General features: G+C 41.2%; 1 protein-coding gene across 1 annotated transcript; it reads right to left on the bottom strand.

Moving 5' to 3' along the window:
• Window positions 1-1,990: 1,990 nt before the first annotated feature.
• Window positions 1,991-20,235, bottom strand: acvr1ba (activin A receptor type 1Ba). The gene is made up of 9 exons (XM_042491583.1): window positions 20,058-20,235; window positions 8,987-9,217; window positions 8,630-8,890; window positions 8,229-8,459; window positions 7,775-7,942; window positions 6,932-7,088; window positions 6,506-6,630; window positions 6,297-6,427; window positions 1,991-4,319 (listed from the first exon to the last, which is right to left on the bottom strand). Exons 1-9 carry the CDS (start codon window positions 20,119-20,121, stop codon window positions 4,194-4,196), a joined length of 1,494 nt encoding a protein of 497 aa, XP_042347517.1. The 5' UTR covers window positions 20,122-20,235; the 3' UTR covers window positions 1,991-4,193.
• Between the last annotated feature and the right edge of the window lie 3,715 nt (window positions 20,236-23,950).

Genomic DNA, 23,950 nt, shown 5'->3' with positions numbered 1-23,950 from the left:
TATTATATGTTTTGGTTTTTTTAGCATTTTATTTTTCAGGTCATTTCCTTGTTCAATTTTCTTTACTTTTCTTGCTAATTTTCTGTCAATTTTCTTGTGTCTTTTTTTGTTAATCTTTGGGTCACTTCATGTTAAGTTCCTCAATGCTTTCTTCCCATGTTTGAAAGAAATCAAGCCAGTTTGCTCAGGTTGCAAAGGGTTAATATGTGTGAGCATGGCGCTCTCTCAAAGCCAGAAATCAGAGAAGTAAGTTTCAAACGTAAAATGTTATAAAGTATTAAGTCTGGAGCTGCTCCATAGACAACGACTGGGGAATTTTTGTGGTGTTTTTATTTTTCCTTCTTCGTTTTATTGATTTTTATTTTCATTTTTACCCAAATGAGTTTTATTCAACAGTTAGTTCCGACCAAGCCATTTGATTGGACAAAAGGCATTCAATAAGTGCTGATCATGACCGCGCCGGGACTTTTAACTGTGCACGTATCACTCCGCTTCACAGCTGTTTTGAAATGTTAATTACGTTAGCCATTAGTGAGCCCACATTAAGGCTCTTCGTATCCATTTTTACACCGCAAAGAGGAACATATTACCGCAAATATCATTTTAGTTAAATGACGAATGGTCGTTAGAAAAGGACGAAGGGGAGGAAAGAAGCTTTGATACTTTACCGCAAATGTCCAGGTATGTTCATGTGTCTTTAGCCGACGTCGGCGTCGTATGCCAGTAAGGCGACTGTCAACAGACTCTTATTTCACTGGTGGAAAAATAAATGTATACACAGATAAATGTACATGATACATGTTAGCTGGACTGCGTTAACATGTAGACTTAGCTTACACCAAGGAAACTTTAAGTAATCCCCTTTAGTGGGGCGGAACAGCTAGCTTATTTTGAGATAAAAGCATCAAATTTTATACAAATATAGCTTAATATATTTAGAAGAAATCTGGATATCAAATGCAACTAAATGGAGATTTTGCCTCTTCATGTGATAGTACAAACTGGATTCAATGCAGCAGTAGAGCACAGTTGTGTATTGACCTAGGCCATGTAACAATATTCAGTTAATGCACAGGTGCCATTAACTATGCAACTTAAGTTTGAAAAGACCAGTGCAGTGGGGGCCGTGTAACATCCGTTCATTCAATTATTCAATTCCATCTGGCAAACTAAAGAACAAAATAACAAGTGTGAATTTTATTTGTTTTTCTGTATAAATCAAATATTGAAAATAGACATTTGTTTCCTCATTATCTGCTTGAAAGGGAAAAAAAATACAATAAATAAGGAAACAAAAACAAAATAACATCAAATTTATGTTATTCTTTATTTTTCTTTCTATCTTTTCTATTTCATTCTGCGGCTCCACGCTTTGCCTACGGGCCACCAGAAGAGTGACGCTCAGAGGTGAGGACGTAATGTTGTAGGAAGATTTCTGATATATTTCAGGTAGCATGGTCATCAGAGCCGAGGTCATCAACTGGACGTACGCCTTACGCCTGGTCTAAAAGTGTGATGTAGAGCCAAGAGTTACTGATGTAGAGCCAAGAGTTACGATAAGGGTCGGATATAAGCACCAGTCACCAGCCAAATGCTGGTAAAATATACCAGTGGCTGCTAGATACGCTTCACTCACCAGCCAAAAACAACAATGGTTATCTATTGAGTGGCTTGTAGATTTTGTCCACCAGCCAAAGTAGCAGGTCGACAAAAAAGTTATTTTCCAACCCTGGATATGACTAACCAACAAGATATGACTGGTGCACCAGTTAACGTTATGACTGGTGAAAAATAATTTTTCACTTTCGTTAACACTATGAGATGGAGCATCCTGCCATTGTGGAGGTTTGAGCTCTCAGCATGACAATCTTGTCTCTTGTTTTAAATTTTTTATCCTGTCCTACATGTTAATCTTCTATAACATGATCAGCAGCTGACAATAAAAATACTGCACGACACCTTGAATGAGCACCACAGTGAAAGTCAAAAATAAGAAAAAGAGGAATTTATTGTATATCATCTATATACACTTAACTACTTCTGAAAAGATTTGCACAACATGATTTTTGAAATCTTTTAAGTATTACTTATGAACAGGATGTCTGATGGTCATATACCCATGGCAACAAACCAAACATGGACAGGAGTGTTTTTGACAATTTTGGTTCAACTGACAGCAGTCTCCCTATTTTCCCTCCCAGCTCTCCTTCTCCGATCTGCCCGCTGAACTTCCACCCATGTTAACAGTAGCAGCAACATTTCTGGGGTACACAGCCAACGACCCGAACAAAAAGGAAGAATGAAAACAACAGGTAGGGAAAAGACTTAAGTTCATCTACCTCAGTGCAGAGGACCCAGTGTTTGAGACAGCATGCAAAATGGATATTAACATGACACATGGTTTCTGGATCAAGTGATGACATAACTAACATTAACTAAAGTCCATGTGGACATAACAGTGCAGAGCCCAACGGTGACAAATGTCAGTGTAATACTTTCATAGTTTTGTCTGCAGACGACAAAGTAGAATGAAAACATGCAGTTTCACTTTACAGCATGTCAGTCTTTGAGGGTAAAACGTCTCAACTACTTTTCACATATAACCATATGTTCCCTGTGTGTGAACTGTCAGCAGCTGTCTTTATTTCTGAATGAACAGCCATTGGCAGTATCAGAATTCAAGGTTATGTGACGCTCCTAAATATTCCAGTGTCAATGAGAGAGAGATGTCACCCCCGGAGGACAAACAGATCTGCATTACCGAGCTCTGAAAAGAACTCAACAAGCAACAGTCATACGTTTAAAAAAAAAAATAATCAGGATGCAGCAGAAATATCTGGGATCAGTAGTACCACCAAATTGCCTTGAGAGGAGCAAATAAATTCCAGCACAGTCTATTTCCTGGCACAGTTAGAAACCATGCAGACCGATCAAAACAAAAAACTTCTGAAAGTACCATTCAAGCAAAATCACTGTTCACATGTCACACTGATGCTTGTGGCATAAAAAGGAAAAAAAAAATGCATGTTTTATATACAAAACATATGTACCCATCATCAGTAGTGTCTAATAATGTCAAAAGAAAACACCTATCATGATGTCTTTAAACAAAACACAAAAATATATTTAAAAAAAAACTGTTTTTCATTGCCATTTCATACGCCTTTTATTTGCTCAGTGTGCACGATGTCATCGCCTGTCACCAACGCAGGGCTTATGGCTACATCCTCGCTCAGTATCTTATTAAAATGAATGCAACAATCTAACGCCTGAAAGTTGGTGAAGACCGAACTAATTTTCACGTCGTATTCGACTCTGGCTTGTCACAAATCGTCTCACAGTGTTCATTAATATGAAATAAAAACTATCGACAAATAAATAAAACCGTCCCAAACATTATCCCTGCCACATTTCAAAACTAACACCAGGACTGGACCACATCCGTTATGTGATACCGGGGGGTGTCACACATGATGAGGAAGCTACAGTTGAGTGCAACTCGTTTCTATTGGAGGGGTATTCAGGTGACAGATTAAAAAGCAAATCTGGCTGTCTAATTACAAAACGCCCCATTACTGGATTTGTCTCATGAGCGACAGCCGATACCAGAGAAACATGCTAGTAGTCCAGACACCTTTTACACACGACTAGAAACAGTGCTTTAGCCTCTTTCCCCCCTCACACTCGGAGCAGCACGATGTGATGCTGCACGGCCAACAGAATATGAAGTGTTATTGTTCATGAACCCAGAACATTATCGACTCTTCAGGACAACAGAAGTCCATCATGGGACATATTTCAGAGAGGTAAAAAAGATTTTTAAAAAAAATCCCATCACTGTACAATAGTAATTCCTGCCATGGGAAATGAAAACAAAAACAGGTTGAGTGTGATGATATTAACAGTGGTAGTGCTGTAGTGATGTGGCCCATGGAGAAGGGGAGGCCGAAGGGAACAGGGAGGAGACACGAGAAACAAGGAGGCGAGGGGGGCGCGGGGGAGAGAAAAGTCAAAAGTGGGAGGGTGACTCTCAGTAGTTTTGGCTAAAAAGGTGAGGTAGGCCTCGTCACAACTTGGAGTGTGGCTTTAAAACTGGCAGGGTTTTCATTTGCAGTCTGTCTTTAGTGTTTGTTTCCTATGGGAGTGTGGTCTGGTTGTGCGTCTCCAGCGCGCCTTTTTTGCTGCCTGGCGGCTCACATCTTGACGTCCTCCTCCACGCTGAGCTGAGACAGGGTCTTCTTGATGCGCAGGGCCGTCAGTCTGGCTGCTCCATTGGCGTACCAGCACTCCCTCATGATCTTCCCCATCACACGTAATGACTGCGGGAAAGGAAACATTGGTTAGATTTTAGGGCTGCCCCTTGAAAGTCAGAGATGTGACTACTGTCACACCAAATGTCCTGCTGAACCCGTTCAAAAGTTAATACGTTCAAAACTTAATAAGGAAACAAAATGAATCGTCAAATATTTGTAATGAACAGCCAAATGTGATTCAACTGACACTGACATAATTCGGGTGCAGCCCTATTAGATTTACTATCATTGCTGAATGATAATAACAACAACAATAAAATACTTTTTAAATTTTTTTATTACCCCACCTATGGCACTATTCAATTTAATGGAAGTATTTTTAATATTTTGTGTATCATTTAATAAATGTGTAACTGTTTATATAACTCAGCCTGATCTGTTAAATATTTCTTGAAACAAAACAACTATCATCTTCTGTCTTAAAGGATAATCCAGATTTTTTTTAAGTGGACTTGTATGAGGTACAAAGTCAGTGTATAACATACAGTCGATCACGGTCAACGTGTTTGGAGAAACAGGTGGGAGTCGTGACAGCAGTAATGTATGGCTGTGGACAGGGGTAGCAGCAAAACTTGTCAGTTTAACTGTTTGCTATATTAAGAATATTTTCACTGCTTTGCCCATAGACTGTATGTAAAGATGGACAACACGACAGCTTCCCCAAAGTGAGATTATTCAGTCTTGATCGCCCCCTGGTGTCTCACTGCAGTACAGGTCCTAAGACCCGCCCCTCCATGTTAGTGAATGGTCATGGGCTGGATAAAAAGTCAAAGTACATGCCAAATAAGTTTTCCCCAAAGATTGTTTCTGTCTCTGAAGGTATTTCTTATCACCCTGATGTTTGTTCAAGTGTTTGTTTTCATGATAAGTTTGTTTGGTTTTAATGAGTTATTAAATTATACAAAAGGGGGCTTTTCCAACATGATTGACAGCCATGACAGCCAATCCATGAGCTCGCATTCAATGGAGCTGCTCATGATGCAGGGCTCCCAATGACATCACCCTCGCAAGATGGCAACGCTTGTATCCGGGATATTTTAACCTCACTTCAGCATAGCGAGGTTACGTACGGGGCAATTGTCCATCTTTATTTACAGCTTATGGCTTTACCTTATAGGAGAGAGCACTTTCCGATGGGAAACTGAACTCAAAGTTAAACTTATCTATGATTTTGTCAAAGCCAGACTTCAACTGAGAAAAAATTTTACCTCGCAGAACACCTGTCAATCAGTTGGTATTTTGTATTATTGTGACTGGCGTTTAAATGGGTTTGGATTAACCAAAGTCTTACAATAACACAAACACACTAACTGGTCAAAGGGTTAACCAGCAGCTCCGTTGCTCCACAAGGTAAAATGACTGTTTTTATCTAGTGGGTCTGGTGGCTTTGGCAAAAGCATAGATGGAAAACTGAAGCCATCAACAGCTTCCACATCAGAGAGAGCCATCTGCAGCACGGTAAACTGTGAAAATACTCTCAATATAGTGTTCACTGTAACTGATGATTGTTAAGGTGGCTGAAATACAGTTTCCCGTCTCGTCCACAGGAATACATTGCTTAGCTTGCATGGCAGTAACCTTGCCTGCTTTTCCCAAGTGGGGGTATGTTGATCCTCATCTACTGTATGTGGTACACTGATTATGAATAAGTACCTTATACAACCTCACTTTAAAAATTCTGATCTATCGGTTTAAAGCATCAGGTCTCACAGTGAGCTTTTTACCAAGATCGGGAAAACTAGGCCTGTGTGAAACATAGTATTAATTATTATGAGAGGATATAAGAAAATGGGGTGTAGGCTTCAACGTAACTTAATCTACTCTCCCACAACAGTGATTTAGATATTAGCATTCAGTATTCAAGACCTCATGTCAGGACGTCTTGTACTGTCCAGCCAGATAATGCCCAACTGCCTCTCTATACATCCACTGAATGTATTTTTAGAAAAACGCAGCTGTTGGTGTACATAGGGTGTGAAATACCTCATAGCTCTGCCACCAGTTGGGCACATTTGGCCTCAGTTTCTGGTCACACACCACCTTCCTCATCTCTTCTATGGAGGGGTCAGAGGGTACGAGGTCATAGTAGGGCAGCTGGTACTCCTCGTGGATACCTGCAGTAAGGAAGCCTTTTCAGTCTCTGGTTTCATGCTCTTTGTCATTTAGTTTCCAGCTGATGTTTGTGGTCTTACCTCCTGCGTTGCAGCGACGCGCAATCTCCCAGTACACGAGGCCCAGCGCGTAAATGTCGGCACACTTGAAGGAATCAAAGTGTTTCATGTTGATGGTTTCATCCAGAACTTCTGGAGCCATATACCTGAAAATGGACACAAACAGCAGCAATGAGTAACAGCATCAATGAGGATAATGAATAAACATGTCAGATAGTTTAATACTGTGCCTCATTAATGCATTTTAATAGTTTTTGGACACCAAGGAGGTCTGTGGCACAGAGAAATAAGGAGTGTGCTTGTTAAAGGGATACCTTATTCACTGCTGTTTTTGATCTTTTTATGTAGACGAGACAAATACAGAATGCAGCTTACTTATCCCTGAAGGACGTCTAATACATATCTCCATTTTAGTGTTTTTGAGTGAATTTGTACAGAAACATTTACCTCTTAGTGCCCACGCGCTGATTCGGTGCTATATCGATTGTGTCTGTGATGGACTCGTGGCGGACTGCTAGGCCGAGGTCAGCTATTGCACACATGCCGTTCTTCTTAACCAGGATATTTTTAGACTTGAGGTCACGGTGAGCAATGCCAGGCTTACCTGCAGGAGAACAGACAACACATCATTACATTAAAGAGAGCTCAGCAGAAAGAGCACATGCTTGCTGAATGTGAATAACAACTGCGTGCACATTCATGTCCCGGCTGTCTGTTTATTTAGTCATTTTGTGATGAACTCACCCAAAAAATCACCATGTGTATTATCAATTACTCACTCTGTGTTACATTGTAATTTTGAATAACATTGTTTTTCTCACATGCCGAGTCCAAAAATGGAGAAAAATCTTGATGAATTGAGGTAAATGGGGGCTGCGTTGAACAACAGAAAAACTACTTAAAAACATGTTTTCAAACTCTCACACAACTTGCGCAATGTAATCCAAGTCTCATGTATTCAGTCGTATGATCAGTACTTCCCAAACACAAGCATTTTAACTAAAACCACATAATTTAAAACACTGGACAAGTGCATGCGTTTGAATATAATGCACAAGTTGTGTGAGAGGTTGTAATCGAATGTGTTTTGATGTGTATCAATGTTTTGATATAATTTTGCTGTTGTTGTATGCGGCCCTCATTTTCTCCAGATTAACTCAGTTTTTGGATTCTTTGTTCACCATGAGCATCCAAAAAAAAAAAACTTCCTTTATGAAGTCAACATAACACAGGGTGAGGAATTGATCATTTTGTGGTTGATCTATTCCTTAGAAATGAAGTTTGTCTCACCCTGAGTGCCGAGGATCTCCATGTGTAGATGTGCCAGTCCGCTGGCTGCTGACAGTGCCAGTTTGATCATGCCCTCAATGGTAACAGAGTAGCGGTTCAGGTAGTCAAAAAGAGAGCCGTGCTCATGATAGTCTGATACCAGCCAGAGCTGAGTCCATGTACCATTGTCTGAAAGAGAGCAGAAAAAAAAGAAAAAAACATTACATTTATATGTGGGAGTATGTACATGCTATTAAATTACATTTCTCTATTTTCTAAACAGCTATGATTTAAATATAAATCCTTTTTAACAACCTGTCCCTCCTCTTCATTTCGCTTTGAAAAGACTAATTCTTACGGTTGCTTTCCTGTGGTTGGACTTGAAATTCATCTCTACAATATATATATATTTTTTTTTATTCTAAATGCGCACGTGAATGGTCCAAGTCTCCACACATCCCACAAACTTCCTCACCTTTATTGTCTGCTGCAATGAATCCCAGGATGTTTTCGTGGCGCAGCATGATTGTCTGGTAGATCTCAGCCTCTCTGAACCAGGAGCGCTCCTCTCTAGATGAGAAGATCTTCACCGCCACATCTCCTCCCCTCCACTTCCCTCTCCACACCTCACCGAAACGACCCTTTCCTATTATCTCCTGCAGCACAATGGTCCTGGCCACTGTCCGCTGCACAAACAGGGGCAAACCTGCAGGGGGCGGTAGATAGACAAACAAAACATCAGCCCACATTCACAGTGGACTTGTTTTGTACATGTGGTTTAGTAGAGGTACTCATTAGATTCTAGATCGGGATAATGTCCATGTCCAAAACAAAACACTTTATTTTCAGTACATCAGGTGGGCAGCTTGTACTGACCAGAGCCTGATCCGGAGGTGGACATGTCATAGATGAGGTCCTGCAGGGTCTTGTCCTTGGCCAAGTACAGATGGTCACAGGATGGGTCTTCCACCTCCAGCCTCTGCCTGTGACTATAGGCCCTCTGGTGATACTGGAACAGGAACACGCCAACCATCAGCAGCACACAGAGAAGGAACACTGGCCCTGCAATGACCGCCACCAGCTCCACCGGCCCCCAGGAGCTCGCTGAGGCTTCCCAGTTCCCCTCCTTTGTTGGGACTAGGAGGGCAAAATGACAGCAAAAAAGAGGTGGTTACTTTAAATTGAAACACTGTTGAACTGAAAGTGTTCTGATGTTTGATAACGCAGTCTCACCGGGGACTTCAATACTATTGCAGTAATCTACATAGCAGCAATGTGTGTTGAGCAGGCCTTCAGCGCTCAGACAGTAGAAGGGTTGTCCAGGGGGGACCAGGTTGTCCCGGTTGATACAGATGCGTACATGCTGCTCCTTTCCATGGTTGTAGTATGTGGAGGCCATGCAGGCGCCATCTGTCTCGCACTCATAGCCCGTCTTTTCACAGCTTGTGCAGTTACAGCGTAGAGCTATGGGAAAAGACCAGAGAGAGTTTGATAAATATCAGTTTATTAGATCCATTTCACTTCATCACATCCAGCAGGGGGCAAGCTAACCCCACAGTTTCCACAGGATGTAAAGCGTCTAATGTCCCATTCAGTTGTAGGCATTTTGTGACATGCAGACACAGAGCTTGGAGTTGAGCAGCAGCAGCCAGACGGCCCTGGTAGCCCTGAAATCAGATCCTCCACTGCAGATGAACCCAAACACGCAGGGTGGAGACAGACCTGCCCAGTGGGACAGACAAAGTGAAACCCAACAAGGGGAGAGGGCTCCTGCCAAATCCCCAATGCAGCATTCTGCTCCATTCCTCTCCTCTGTCTCTCTGACACGGAGAGCTGCCACTGTTTAAGCTTATGAGACAGGAGTTTTATTAAACACAGCACACTCCTGCACGGGGACCTATTAAAGCTGACACAAAAGAACTCCAGCCGTTATAATAATAAAAACTGTGGTGGTCCATCTACACACACAAATGAGGTCAGTGCCAGAAAGTCCACACAAATCTGCCACATCTAAAACAAAACCAGAGTTGGCTGGGCAACGACAAGAGCAAGAAACTGCAAACTGATTAGATCTGGAGTGAAATGTGATTTTGAGTCATAGCACACATGCTTCTCATTTAGAGTAAGGTCAGCACAAAAGGCTTCTTCCAAGGTTTGCTACAACCAAACAGAGTGCATAGCAGAACCAGACAAGGCTGGATGATTTTGGGACCAGTTTTCACGTGGGAACAACACATGGAAGCAGCTAAGCTCAACCGTGGTAAATAATGATGAACTGTCTGACTGACAACAGGTCCGCGAGTGAGGCGTGACAGCCCAAGAGCTGGTCCTCGGTCGGAAAACAAAGGCTAGACCACTCAAGACTAATCGCTGTGGACTTGGCCAAGACAAGATCGTCACACCACCAACAACACAGGAGGAGACACAAAGCAGAGAGGAATTTCAATCCTCATTCTCCTTCAAAAAGAGGAGGCTCAGCAGTGGTTGGACCACTGACAATGCCTGGCCCAGAGGAAAGAAAAGATTTTAAGAGTGGCAAGCTTCCACTAATCCTCTGTCTTATCCTGATGGTTTCTTTGACCAGATGAGCTCACTGATCTCCCCTCTTTGTACCGACGTTGGTCTCTGTCAAAAGGTGTCAGCAGATTTTAGCGCATTCTTGAACCATCTGAGTCGTCACACGATTAGGCTCTTGTACAGTACAGTAAAAAAAGAAAGAAAAACAACTCCCAAATGAGTGATACAGTTATTGTATCATCACTATGTAACATGAAGTGGCCAAAACCACAAACCCTGGTGTCATAGGAGTGGTTTCCACTTTACTGAACTCTGGGAGGTTGTAATCTGTGTGGGAGCATTTTTTGCATGTAGCGTGTATGCTGATGTGTCTATGCTTGTCCACTGAGTGGTAACTGGAATTGTGTAACATGTGTTTCAGTAATATTTCTCATCAGTTTAGCGTTTGTGTGTGCGTTGTTCTCCAGGAGGTGAGCGGAAAAGTGGCAGGAACTCTTGGTGGAGTGTGTCCAAATTCACCACAGTTCGCATGCAGATGGAATTTCCTGCAGATTACATGGAGGTGAAGCAGGCTGGGCCTGATAAAGAGAGAAAAACAAGCTGTGTGCCACATCACACTAATCTGCAGCATTAATGGAGCAAATAGTTTAGCCAAATAAAACAGATGACAGTAACAGCTGTAGATTGGAAAGCTGGATGACGCTCAATATCCATCATCAAATTCAGACAACCTGAATACTTTCTTCCATTAGACTCCTTTTTTGTAGGCCTGATGTTTACTGGTTCTCAGCGAAATAAATCAATCAGCTAGTGAGTCCAGACAGGAGGCATTTTCAATTCATCCCCAAAGTAAAAGCAACAATTTCAAGAAAAAACATTCACTTAAAAGAACCAGTTCTTCACAACACACTTGCAATAAGCAGGTTTCCGTTAATGCTCTAATTGCGAAAATTGAAAACGCGAATATAAAATACCCCTGATGGAAACATGTCAATTTTGAAAGAACGCAAAATGTCTTGCAAAAAAAGTTTTTATGCTTCCACTAGATGATATTTTAGGCGATTCATAAAAGCCTTATTTTGCAAAACTGCAATGAAAACACTTTTTTCGCTTTTAAAGGTCACTTGTCTGTAGGAACTGGCTCCCTTGGGCATGATGCAGCAGGCGTTACAAGAGGTGTTATTGCACCTCATAACTCTTCAAAAATTGAGTTGATCATCTGGAAGTTTTGAATCCTCAATTCCTCTGAGATTGTGGATGATTACCTCCCAATAATCCCTCATACATAGCTGCTGTGTCACACATCGTACCCGTCAGGCCTTTATGGCCTCCGACAAACCAAAATGCTATCTAAAAAGCAATAACACACACACACACACTTTAAAAATATAGAAGTAATACTGATAAGCTTGATCATTTTGTTCCCTATAATCATGTAATAAAATTTTCATACAGTTTTATTTCCACTCCACACCATTGTAACTAGATTTTTGTGCTACATTTTTCTTATGAGAAACAAACTGAAGGTTACAAAAATGCTTCTTACGAAAAACACATTGCACCAATTTTCTGCAACAAAGTAACAGTGATCTGATAAGAACACCATGATCTGAAAACGAAACAGGCGCATCCATCATGGAGACTCAGTGTGTGGTAAGACAGATGGTGCGCAGACTTACAGACAGAAGCTCAGGAAGGAAACCAAACATGGCTGAAAAACACACACATCTCCTTCTTGAGTCTGCAACGGATGGTTTGTGGTCTACCAAGACTTTGGTTTGTGGCGAGTCTTCCCTTTCGTTAAAGGCTACCTTGTGAGTACACCATATGTACCCTACTAACACACAAACAAGCCTTGACAGTATGGGGGGCCAACTTGGAGAAAATTGATGATAGAGTGTCTCTTTATATATTGATAGAGATAGAAACCATTTATAGATAAAAATAGCCTGATCCAGTTACCCAAATACCAAACAAATTAAGGCCATTCATCACATTGGGGCAAAAATTCAATACTGTGACAGAACAGTCCTGCTCACTGATTTGCAACATTGCCCATTACAACCTAATACAACCAGAAATATTAAAGGGAAACCTCCACTGGCTGACAAATCACTGTGATACCAGGGAATATATTATCACGTCACCCAGCTGTTAACATTATTTGTCAAATGATGACATAATGTGAAGCCACAACCTCAAAAATAAAAGGTAAATTTGAAATTAATGTCATGCAAGGCAGGAAGGGCACTGAACTCGTGGCCCACTGGCATTAACCAAAATTCCATGTTGTTTGCACAGTGCTTTGCATATCTCACTGGATTCAGAGCAGGAGTGTTACAAAGCTAGGACTTGAAGGAATAATATCAAGACTAAATACACATGGATCTGAGTGGAGGCTGGGTGTATGCAGTTTTTGAGTGAACTCTGCTCTTGTATCCACATAATTGGTGGTCTTTACACTGGTCCTTTGTGTGGAGATTAAGACGACATGAGGAGGGATTGGACTGGCCCTGCACGAACAAAGAGCAGTGGGGGAGCGCACTTCTGCGTGGAGCAGTGATGGGGGATGGGTGGCGCGCACAGGGGACAGGCCAGGGAAAACAGTAACAACCCCAATGTTTGGGGGCTGCTCTGGGCCAGACAGGATGGGGGCTGGTCCCATGTTGTTGGTCGGGACAATACGGAGGGGAGGGGGCAGAGGGGGTAACAAGCGGGACTAGCAGGGGCCCCCCAGCTGCGATTGGGGTCTGCCCAAGTGACCAGCTGTGACCGTCATTAAAACCCAGTCTAGACTTTGACTTATGGGAGGGGGTAAATAACAGGAAAAGGGAACAGTGGAGAAAAAGAGGAGAACTCAGTGCGACGAGCGACTCCTTTGAGCTGCATGTGAGTGAAGTTCCTATCATTCCGTTCATGTTGAGACAGGAAATGGCAGACACAGTGAGGAAGGGATTAATAAAACATTGTTGCCATAACCAGCATTGCCTTAACTTGGACCCAACTAAAAACCACAGCAGAGCCCACTCCAAACACCTTCACACATTCACCTCGATGATGGTGTTTTGAGTGTATGTTTGTGTAGTTCAGACCTACTCATGCGGAGCAACCCAGTCAAAACAGAGGGTGAACTGAACTCTAGTATGGCAAGATGATAAAGTCTGTGGAAAATACACATGCACAGCGCAGGGTTACACACAAACAGCGGGTGTCTGGGAGCTAAGCGACGCAGACAGAGGCAGTCGGGTACATGCGTGTGTGCGGGGAGCAGAGCACCATTACCAAAATGCACTGGCTGAAATTAGATCCATACAGATACCAGACTGAGAGCTGATCAAGACAAGCAGACGCCACCAGACAGTGTGAGTGCAAACACACACACACTGGTGCACATACACACCGCAACTGTGTCCTAATCAATGCTAGGGGAAGGAGGAAAGTCATTACCTTTGTCTGCATCTCAGGGTCAGATTACTGATCTGATTCTAAAGTGAAGTCTCTGGGGCAGAGGCTGCCTTACTATCTCTACCAACCACCACCCTCTAGGCTACATCCCATCCTGTCCGTCCGTCTGGCTGTCTGCTGCCCTGGATCGGTTCAAAAGCACACAAATGTGAGAATATGCTTATTTTGGACTTCATACTGCTGCTCAAATTCTCAAAACAGTCAATGTTGCCTCTGTAATGCCCCGGTATGTTGCAGTACTCTGAGACAATGCTTCTGCCATGTGACCTGAGCTTAAAAACCTTTGAGTCTTAGCAGACCAGAGACTTAACAGTTTCTCCCTTTACTGTCTTTCTACAACTGCTGAAAAAGTTTTATTTTGGCAACAGATACAGCTGGATATCAAACCTCAACAATGTTTATGTACAGAGCAAAAGAACATTAAGTAGAAAAGGCTGACATCAAATGTTAACTGAAAGGTCCAGTGTGTGGGATTTAGGGGCATTTTTTGGGGGGCTATACCCAACTCAGAATTATGTCAGTCAAATCAGATTCTGCCGTTCAATAGGAATATTTGACGGTTCAGGGTTTTTATCCCATGAAGAGTTTTAAAGTTTGAACGGGGTTCAGCAGGACGTTCAGTGGAACAGTGATATTCATGTATTATAGTTAACAATCTAATGGCGCTATCGACGGACCGGCAATGTGCAGCATTTTTTGCCGACACTAGATGTCAAACAAAAGCAGGAGACTATGTTGAATTAAGTTGCTGCAAGCTGTAAATTCACCACTTCTGAGCAGAAGAGAGAATCCTGAAGTCCCCAAAACGCCCCCATAAGTACACTGCACAGCACACTGACTAGCACAAAAACAAACAACAAAAAAACCCCTCAGAGCTCGACTTGTAGCAATCTCAGTTGACTGAGGGAACTCAGACTGATGATTCAAATCTCCAAGTCTCAGGGGGCAGCCCTAGCATCTATTGACAGAAATGGTATTTAATATTTATGACCATGTTTACATTAGTGTATAAACACCTAAAAATAAGAATTGTTGTGTTTTTGCTGCCTTTAAAGGAGCTGTTTATATCAACATGCGGAGCAGGTCCTCTTCCACAGAGTCCACCATGTTGTTTTTAGAGCAGCCCAGAAAAGACAAATCAAACACTGGCTCTAGATAGGCCCCATTACATTGGCCACTAGTTCTCCTTCACGCTTGGCACATGTTAATGAGAACTTTGGCGTCTATTTTAAATAAGAGTGTTTTTATAGCAAAATGTTTCCATTTCTAAATAAGGTGTTAAAAAATAAGACATCAAGTATCAGTGCTGGAACTATGAATTTAAGAAAAAAAAATAGCATTTCAAACAATACCCAGCTCTAACAATAATGTAGGAGAACTCCATATTGTACTACACCCTCTTTTACTTGAATCACATTTTGATTTTCTTTTTTTGGTGATGCATACTTTCATTGTACAAATCACTGGTTTCCTACCTGTTTTGTGGGAAGTGCCCCTTATTTGATAAACATTAGGGTATCCATGCAATAATATTTTGCTTCATGGACCTCCAACCTAAAAGATTTTGGTTGGTAGATGTGATAAAGACCCTAATTCTATAGTTGTCAGCTAAGGACATGCTCGTGGAGGAAGTGAGACCTATTGTCACTCTTATGACTGCTACTCACATTGGTCTCACTTCTGTAAATAGTAAAAAATAAACTATGCGTTCCCCATATTTCTGCAGCCCTGGAAGCCCATTAAGGACCCCTGGCTGTCTGGTTGAAAACTACTGGTGTAAACAACCAACAGAACCAAATGGAATTAAAACAAACAAACTTTCACCAAAGAAAACTGATTAAATCAGGAATATTTATTTCATTCAAAAACTTTTAATTTGTATGTAACAACTGGCAAGTATGGAAAAGGAGATGTTATTTAATAATGTTTTGTAACCAAAACAACTTCCTCTGGTTATCATCATCGGAAAGTTAGGCACTTAATGCTGTGTTGATGCAGGAAATACACAGGGAACATCACAGAGTTCTGCCCCATTAAAAGTGAAATCAAATGCTCCTGATAAAATAACATTTACATTACATTGAAAAAGGAACATATTTTGAACATTGAAGTTTATTGCAAAGGTGAAACCAAGTGAGAAAAACTCAGCTTCTGTTAAAGCCAATGTCACCATGGAGGCTAGGGATAGGCAAAAGAGATTTAAATTGTACTTTCAGCATTAGTTGGATAATTCACACTGACACTACATTCCCCAAGCAAAAGATTTCCTACCAGCTGCCCTTCCCTCACACCAATCAACAGACTACACACCTTCAAGCAGAAAATTACGATGCAGAGCGAGTCTAATCTACACTCTTACAACTGCCAAGAACACAAATCAAACACCTCTACAAAGAGGCCTGCAATGGAGGACGGGTGTCAGGTTCAGCCCTATAGACGTGAACTCACATAGCTACAGGGTCTGTCTGGGTGTCCTGTGACAATAACAACTCTCCAAGTAGGGCAACATTTAAGGTATGGCAGAAAAAGCAGATGTCATTTTACCACCGACAGACGACAAAAATCCTTTTAACAAAGACAAAGTGTTGTGAGTTAATTAACAGTATGGAGAAGTGGGCAACCGAAGGTGAAACTGCTGGCTCTGCGGTGATAGTAATCCCTTGTGGTCCAACATCAGTAATGGCAGAGCTGGGTCAGTCAGAGGCTATGCTGTCTGCTGTAGCAATTAGGGCCCTGTGCCTCCAGGCCAATGGAAGTCATTAACTGCACTGGTCATTATGAAGGGAAAACTAGACCACCCCAGACCTGACTTGACCCTGACTGTCTGAGTGCCACATTATAGAAGCTGTTAGTAAACACAGATATTGTAAAGGTGGAGGTGTCCGTATCAGGGAATATCCTGACATTTTACACAGAAGACGTGAAACTTCATTTAATCATAACTTAGCTGCAGGGATCCGGCAGCCAAAACATCTGTCTATCTCGAACAGGCCTCGACAACTGCTACGCATTTAAGAAAAACACCAAACAACTTTCTCCTTTTAAACATTAAGCCCTTATTACCACCCCTCCTCCCCTGTCCAAAGTCTCCTTTCATAACAGACACACAACTTTGAACCCAATAAGTTTCAACCTTCTTCGTGCATTCCCTTGGCTCTGATCTTATGGGCAGGTGTACACATGTTCACATCTGACTAGCTCACACTTCCTCCACCTGAACTCATTCACATCAAATTTGACATGAAACAGCACCTGTAGCAGCTCTGCACAGGCAGTTCCCCGAGCTAACTGAGAAGTAGGGACTTTTCTGTTTCCAATCGCCCCGTCTTTGATTTTACACAGAGGCACATCAGGGAATGACAGGACTCTGGCACAGTCTTGATAGCATGTGGAAGGACTACTGAAAGTGAGTGCAGAGTTCAACAGATAGAAAGAGCTCATCTAACCAGAGGCCTTCCTTTAACCTCAGAAAAAACGCAGCCCGTGCTAGAGCTTCCTTCAGCACCCGATGGTGGCAGTGAGTAAGTGAAAGCAGAAGTGGAACCACCGATAATAAAGTACAGATTAAATTCCGATACAGCACCAGTCTTTTTACATGACAGGGTTAGATTAGGGATACTCAACTTGCTTTGCTTGGGGGACACTTTTGTAAAATGACAGGTCAGGGACCAGTCGCAGCAGCTCCATCCATGTTTTGAGGGTTTTAGGACATTTCTAGAATTTTAGCAAGATTTTAGGATGTTTCTTGGATTTGTTGGACATCTCTCTGATTTGGGGACATTTCTAAGATTTTAGGATGCTTCTAGGACTTTGGGACATTTCTAGGATTTTAAGTCTTTTTTTAGGATTTTAGGATGGTTCTAGGAATTTAGTACATTAGGGGCTTAGGACCTCTGTCACGGGTGCAGGGGATCCTCCACTGGCACTTTTTTTTGATAAACGCTCTATTTTGATGCTGTTTTATGCACGCAGGCACATTAAAGTACAAAAACAATTCCCAGGATAAATCACTTTCTTTTTAACGTGAATTAGAAAATGGTCAGGGGCCACGCGGCACCCTTTCAGGGGCAAGATTTGGCCTGCGGGCCGTAAATTGAGTATTACTGGGTTGGAGAATAGCAAGGGCATGAGGAAAGGAGAAAGAGAGGGACGCGCCCTACCTCACAGCAGTGTGGTTGACAGTGCCCATATCACATTGCTATTGTGTTCAACGCACCCAGGCAGAATGCGTCACACAGGCATGTAATGCCCATAACACTAGTGACTCCTAATTCTAACGAAGTCAACAACACGTGACAAATTCATCAAACCTGTACGGAAAGAGTCTTTTCAAGAAACATACTACACTTCTTGCCACAGGCATGGAATCTGCTCCTGTGTAGCTACTTTCAGGTTTGTCTGGTTTCTGTCCTTGCATGGTGTAATCCATTATGTGGCGTGAAACCATGGCTCCAGACAGACTTGTGGGCCCCTTACACGACAGACCCCGCCAGCTGGACAAACCCATCATCACCCCCTGTCTGCTCAGGCCACACACCCACCCCCACTCTCCCCTAACACATCACTGTTAATGTTGGAGTAACCCAGTCAAACAAACTGACCACTCAGGTGTGATCATTTCTAGCATGCCTTAAACTAACTCAGGGCTCCTACAGCTTGGGCAAGTTAGATGTAATACTTTTTAAGATTTTTTAAATTCCACCAGAGACAAATTTAAGTTAGAACTGGGAAATACCTGGCAATTGTTAGCTTTCTTGGCAATTTTTGTTTTGTTTTTGAGTGTGGGATTTCACTGCTGTAATTCCCATAATGAGTTTTTATTTTGAGATTTTACAATGCAACATCAGAAAAAAGACTTATAAAATTCTAATTTCCATGCACATTTTCAAAACTTTTAAAATGATTGATTTAAGACATTTTAATACCAATTAAGGTCTTATTTTGAGATTACTTAATTCAATGCCTGTTATGACTTTATAAAGATCCACAGGAACCCTGCTAAATGATCCACCTTGGTGTGCTGCACCCTTATCTAAACTGAGCGTGGGAGGCATATTTATGATTCTTGAACTGATGACTCAACTGTTTAAAGCACAACATGCACTTTAATAGGTGACACAGCAGGATATTTATTCTGGCATGCAGAGTTGTCTTTTTATTGGTTAGTTTATCTGTAGAGAGGCAAGTTGCAGCATGGTAGGTAAAAAAGTGGAGGTTTGCATAACCAAAAACATACTTGTGCCTCGTGAGAAAATCAATAAAACCTTGTTGAAGTTTGGGTTTTGGACTAAAGTCAAAGATGAGTAGTTGTGCTTTAGAAGCAAGCAGAGCAACATATGCCCATGTGAGGCTGTGGTGTGGAGCTGGGCATCAGCTGCCCCAGCAGACTGGGAGGATTCAGACTGAGGCAGCCCCATCACTGGCGCCTCAAAAGACCCCACTTGCCACATTTCCATCACAATGAACCCAGACTTCAACTCTGACTTGTGTCTGGGATGGCTGAATGCACGGTTGTTGTCACCCTATGACAGCATTCACTTTCAGCTGGAGGCCACTAAGCAGCCTTTTCACTCCTTACAAATGGACACCAATGGAAGAGTTGCCAGTGTTTACTCTCATGAAAACACATTTCATGCACAAAGTAGGTTAGGCCTTCATTCAGCGTCTCTTTTCTGCTCTTTCCAGTGCACACAACATGTGAGGGAAATCTAAATGACCATATTGCACATGTGTAATGTCTGCTATCATGGCAGAGTGCTGTCCCCCAGCAGCACAGTGATAAGCAGTCACAAGCCTGGAGATTGTTTTGTAAATATGCTAGCATAACAGCGACAGATAACTTCAACATCAACAGCAGACTGTAGGTTATATCCGCCGAAATCACTGTACCAAATGCGACGTAATTAACAATAAAAATAAACGATTTTAATTCAGTTTTATGGCACACAAACGAATCACAAATATCGTAAATATTCAACTTTTAACAGTTCATTATCAGTTAGCCGGCAACGTTAGCAGGCGCCTCGAAACAAACAGCCCCACCATGTTGTTGTTGTGGTTTAGCTACTTGCTCCGTGTTCACTAGCGACCATTAAACACTTCGCGTTTTGTCAGTCAATACAAATCACAATCAGAGAAATGGAATAAAGCGTGACTCTTGACTCAAGCAAACAGCGACTGTGGTTTTGAGGTCGACGCTAGCTAGATACGGTTAGCCAAATCCCCGATACAGAGCGCCATGACGATGAGCGACAACAGGCGATGCCCAGTCCAGGAAAACACATCGAGACAAAAGCCGGAGAGGTGCTCACATGAAACTTACCATTACCGACAGCCACAGAGCCAAACAGGGCCAGCAGCGTTAGGGCAATTTCTTTCAGAGCCATTTCTTCAAAATTCCCATCTCTCCGCGATGAAATGCGTCCGAAGTGTGTCGTTATCAACACGAGCAGACCTGAAACACAACCACAGTCCGACCGCACACACCACACCGCCAAATACTAGCCAGCCAGCCAGCCAGCCTGGCGAGTGACGTGTTTAAAGAGGTGTGTGTGTGTGTGTGTGTGTGTGCATGTTTAAAGGGGAGGGCTGCCTGCTGCATGTCCTCTTCTGCCACCGAGGTCACGGTTCTGTGGTGTAAACAAAAATGTTGGGTGAATTATAATCTTCCAGTCTAACATTGTCAAAAGACAGAGGGAGCACTATCAAAATATCTGTATCTTTTTTGAGTGGATAATGTCTAGGGTGAAGTAGGGTATTTTCAGACATTTGGCAATTATCATTACATTTTCATTATCCAGCTGACTATTTTGTGCGCTTCCATATACTTTGCACTTTTACCTGTTTTAAATTCAAGAGTTTGTTCTTTTATTGGCATTGAACCTGTTTTATATGTCATAATCTCCTCCATTAGCGTCTTATCTGCTTTTAGGTACGGTTATTTCTTTTACTCTTAATTTTAGTCTGTCTATGTGAGCTTAATTCTCTTTTCCACAATAGAAGGAATTATTTATGAAATTGTATGTTTGAACTTGCACTCTCTTATGTTCTTATGTACACAGTGCTATTTTTTAAATAATAATAATCATTATTATTATTGTTAAAATATGACAAATAAGGTTAAACATCTTGGGCTCTTTAAATAATTAGCAGCCAGTCATCAGACATGCTATTCATTGTTATTACAATTGTGCCTTACATAAAACAATCTTTTTTTTTATTGCTCTGAGATAGCTATTACTAGCACACCAAAGATTAAAAGAATTCACTGATCACAGAACTTCCAAGAAAAGCCATGTGGCATGTTGATTATTTCATGTTGATATAAAATATAACAAGGGCATATCAACAAAAATGGTTTTCGGATGTCGTTTTATATTAATCATTTGACTTTTAATCAATTTTCACAATTCACTTTACTTTTTACAAGAAATGGTTTTAAATGCGAACTAATTGCTTTCAGATAATTTGGGACAAAAAATTTCAATGTAATGGGACATTTTTTCTGCAGCAAAAGCAACATGTTTTTTGGCTACCAGTTGCCATTAAATCCTGACTTATGCTGTTGTGTGCGACCATCTAAATATTACAAGCATTTTTAGTATTTATTTAGTAATATTGTCACTTACAAAATATTAAAGATTTAAAAATAACACTTCAGGTAATATTAAGAGGTTTAGATAGTTTTCCTGAAAATCTATCTAAAAGTGTCACAAATAATCTAGTTTCACCCTGTGTCAGATCAAAACATATGGTAAAAAAAATAGTGCAGATACTGTTAAATCCATTGCTTTTTTTTTTAAATATCTTTACTAGCATTTCTATCTTCTGTAGTCTCTCATGGTGGATAATGATGGGTGCACTGTGTTTGTCATGATTTTATGGATGAATAAACTGAACCTTTAGCCTTCATTGGGGTCAGATATGACAGTGCATTTGGTTAATGATCTATTTAACACAAAATATATTTAGGAAAAAACTGGGTCAAACTCCACTGTGATTATTGCTGACAATGTCAAAGGATATATCAATTTGTTTGAAATGAAGCCCCTCAGATGGGTTAATGGCTTAATTTTTGCATTCATCCTTTAAAAATCAGGGGGGAAAAAACAAACATAAACTGAAGTTCTTACTGAAAGGCCCAGTGTGCGGGATTTAGTAGCATCTAGCAGTTTACAGGTCTAGGTTGCAGAACTTAAACTTCTCCTGTGCATAAAGTATTTAGGAGAACTACGGCGACCGAAGCAAAAACATGAAAACCTAAATGGCCCTATCTAAAGCCACTGATGGGTTGTCTGTTTTTTGGCCACTTTAGAAAAACATGTCAGACTCTATACTCTGTATGTAGATATTAACAACTTATTCTAAAGCAGCAAAAACACAAGTATTCTTATTTGAGGTGATTATAAACCAATGGAAACACAGTTAGGAATATTATATACTACTTCTGCCAAAACATTCCCCTAAATCCCACACACTGGACCTTTATATCATAAAAAAAAGGTTTTATTTATGACATAAACATATAAAACAAAAATATACTGAAGGAACAAACTGGTTCTAGCTTGTTACCTTACACTGTGATTAGGCCTAACAAAAAAGTAAAATCCTGAAATCTCATTTCACTCTCATTTCACTCATAGAGGCAATGTTAAAGATGGTGAAGTCTTTGTTTTTTTTCCTTCAAATTATTTTTGCAAAGATTTAATAATCTGATTTCAGTTAAAATTGTATATAGGAAATAATTAAATTAGAACTACTTCGCTACAATATTGGTTTAGTTTTGTATAATTACAACAATTTACATCCTAAAGATTATGCCAAAACAAGTTTGTTGGGTAAATTATTTTTTTTCCAATCTGATTATTGGTTTCAATGACACAAACAGAAACAATACAAAGTGGTTATATTTCATCAAATAGGGTTAACTTGGTTATGCTTGGTTTATGTAAGCCTGATTTAGGTTATTACTCAAGACAGGACTTTTGTTGAATGATCAATTTGAAAAAAAAAATGTATTCAGCGAACAAACTCTGTCTCACTGGCCAACTTCAGCTGGCACCACAACTGAGACTATGAAATAATGAAATATCTTTTTTCACGGCATGATAAATGGTCTTGGATGAAGATAATTTTGAATTCAATAGTAGAAATAGTGAACATCTCGATGACTGATAACATGTTGTTCCTTTAAAGTGTCCACAAAGGGTCAATCCCTAAACTCATGACTTTAATTTAAACTGGGCCGACCCTCCATTCAAAGTAGACATCTGAAATCAGGCATGACATCGTCCTCCAAAGCAAATGGAAATGGATTACAAAATGACTGTGACTGACGCCTGAACCTTTCTTCTTATTATGGATGTAGGTGAGAAGGCAGCAAGGATAAGCTGATATATGCACAGTAGGTGACTATGGGACTTCCTGCAAGTGTTTTGGAAGCACCAGTATAAGGCTTGTCTGTAACAAACCCATGTGTCTGATCATCCGTATTCAATGGCTGATCAATTGTCAAACAAATCCCTTATTGATGTTATAATTTCTGGGCACTGCAGCTGTCTAATCTATACTTCCATCAGCTGTCCCTTGATCAAAACCTGTGAGACCAATTTTGCGTGCATAAAAAAGAGCCTGCCACCACAGGTGAAGATTTCAGGGGGGACACATCCCGATCATACGAACATATAGGAAACTTTGTGTCATTTAAAATACTAAACCGAGCATAACGTAAATTCACCAGAATACAGGATTTGTTTGATGCCCAAACTTTTCTGATGGCGGGCCCTCAAATCCCATTTCATGTGTGCCCCCCAACCCCCCAACCCCCCCCAACGTTGAAACAAAACGTCCGCCCTTGCCTGCCACATTTCCTCTGTTACAGTTTATCTGATCACATATCAGCTGCTGTATCACATTTTGAGAATGCTACAGCTGCTTGCATGTTTGTGAGAGAGTGCATAAAACAATCCTGGCCCCAAAGATCACAAAAACTGTTTCGTTCCAGATCTGTCCAGAGTTTTCTCTCATGTAAGGACCCGGCCTTCTATGCCAACACACCCAGCTGCCTGAAAATGTAGCTCGAGAGGAGGTGAGTCAGGCTTTAACCTGGTGCATTTGGGACTTTATCTGTGCCTGGTTTTATCACCTGTCCTCTTGCTAGCCCTCTCACTGATCTATCCTCAAGCCTAATTGTGTCTGCATAGTGTCCTCTGTGGC

This window comes from Plectropomus leopardus, chromosome 8 (genome assembly GCF_008729295.1).
Source record: "Plectropomus leopardus isolate mb chromosome 8, YSFRI_Pleo_2.0, whole genome shotgun sequence".
In the NCBI taxonomy this organism is placed as follows: Eukaryota; Metazoa; Chordata; class Actinopteri; order Perciformes; family Serranidae; genus Plectropomus; species Plectropomus leopardus.
Note: the sequence above shows the minus strand (reverse complement) of the source record. Positions and strands in the feature narration are given on the sequence as shown.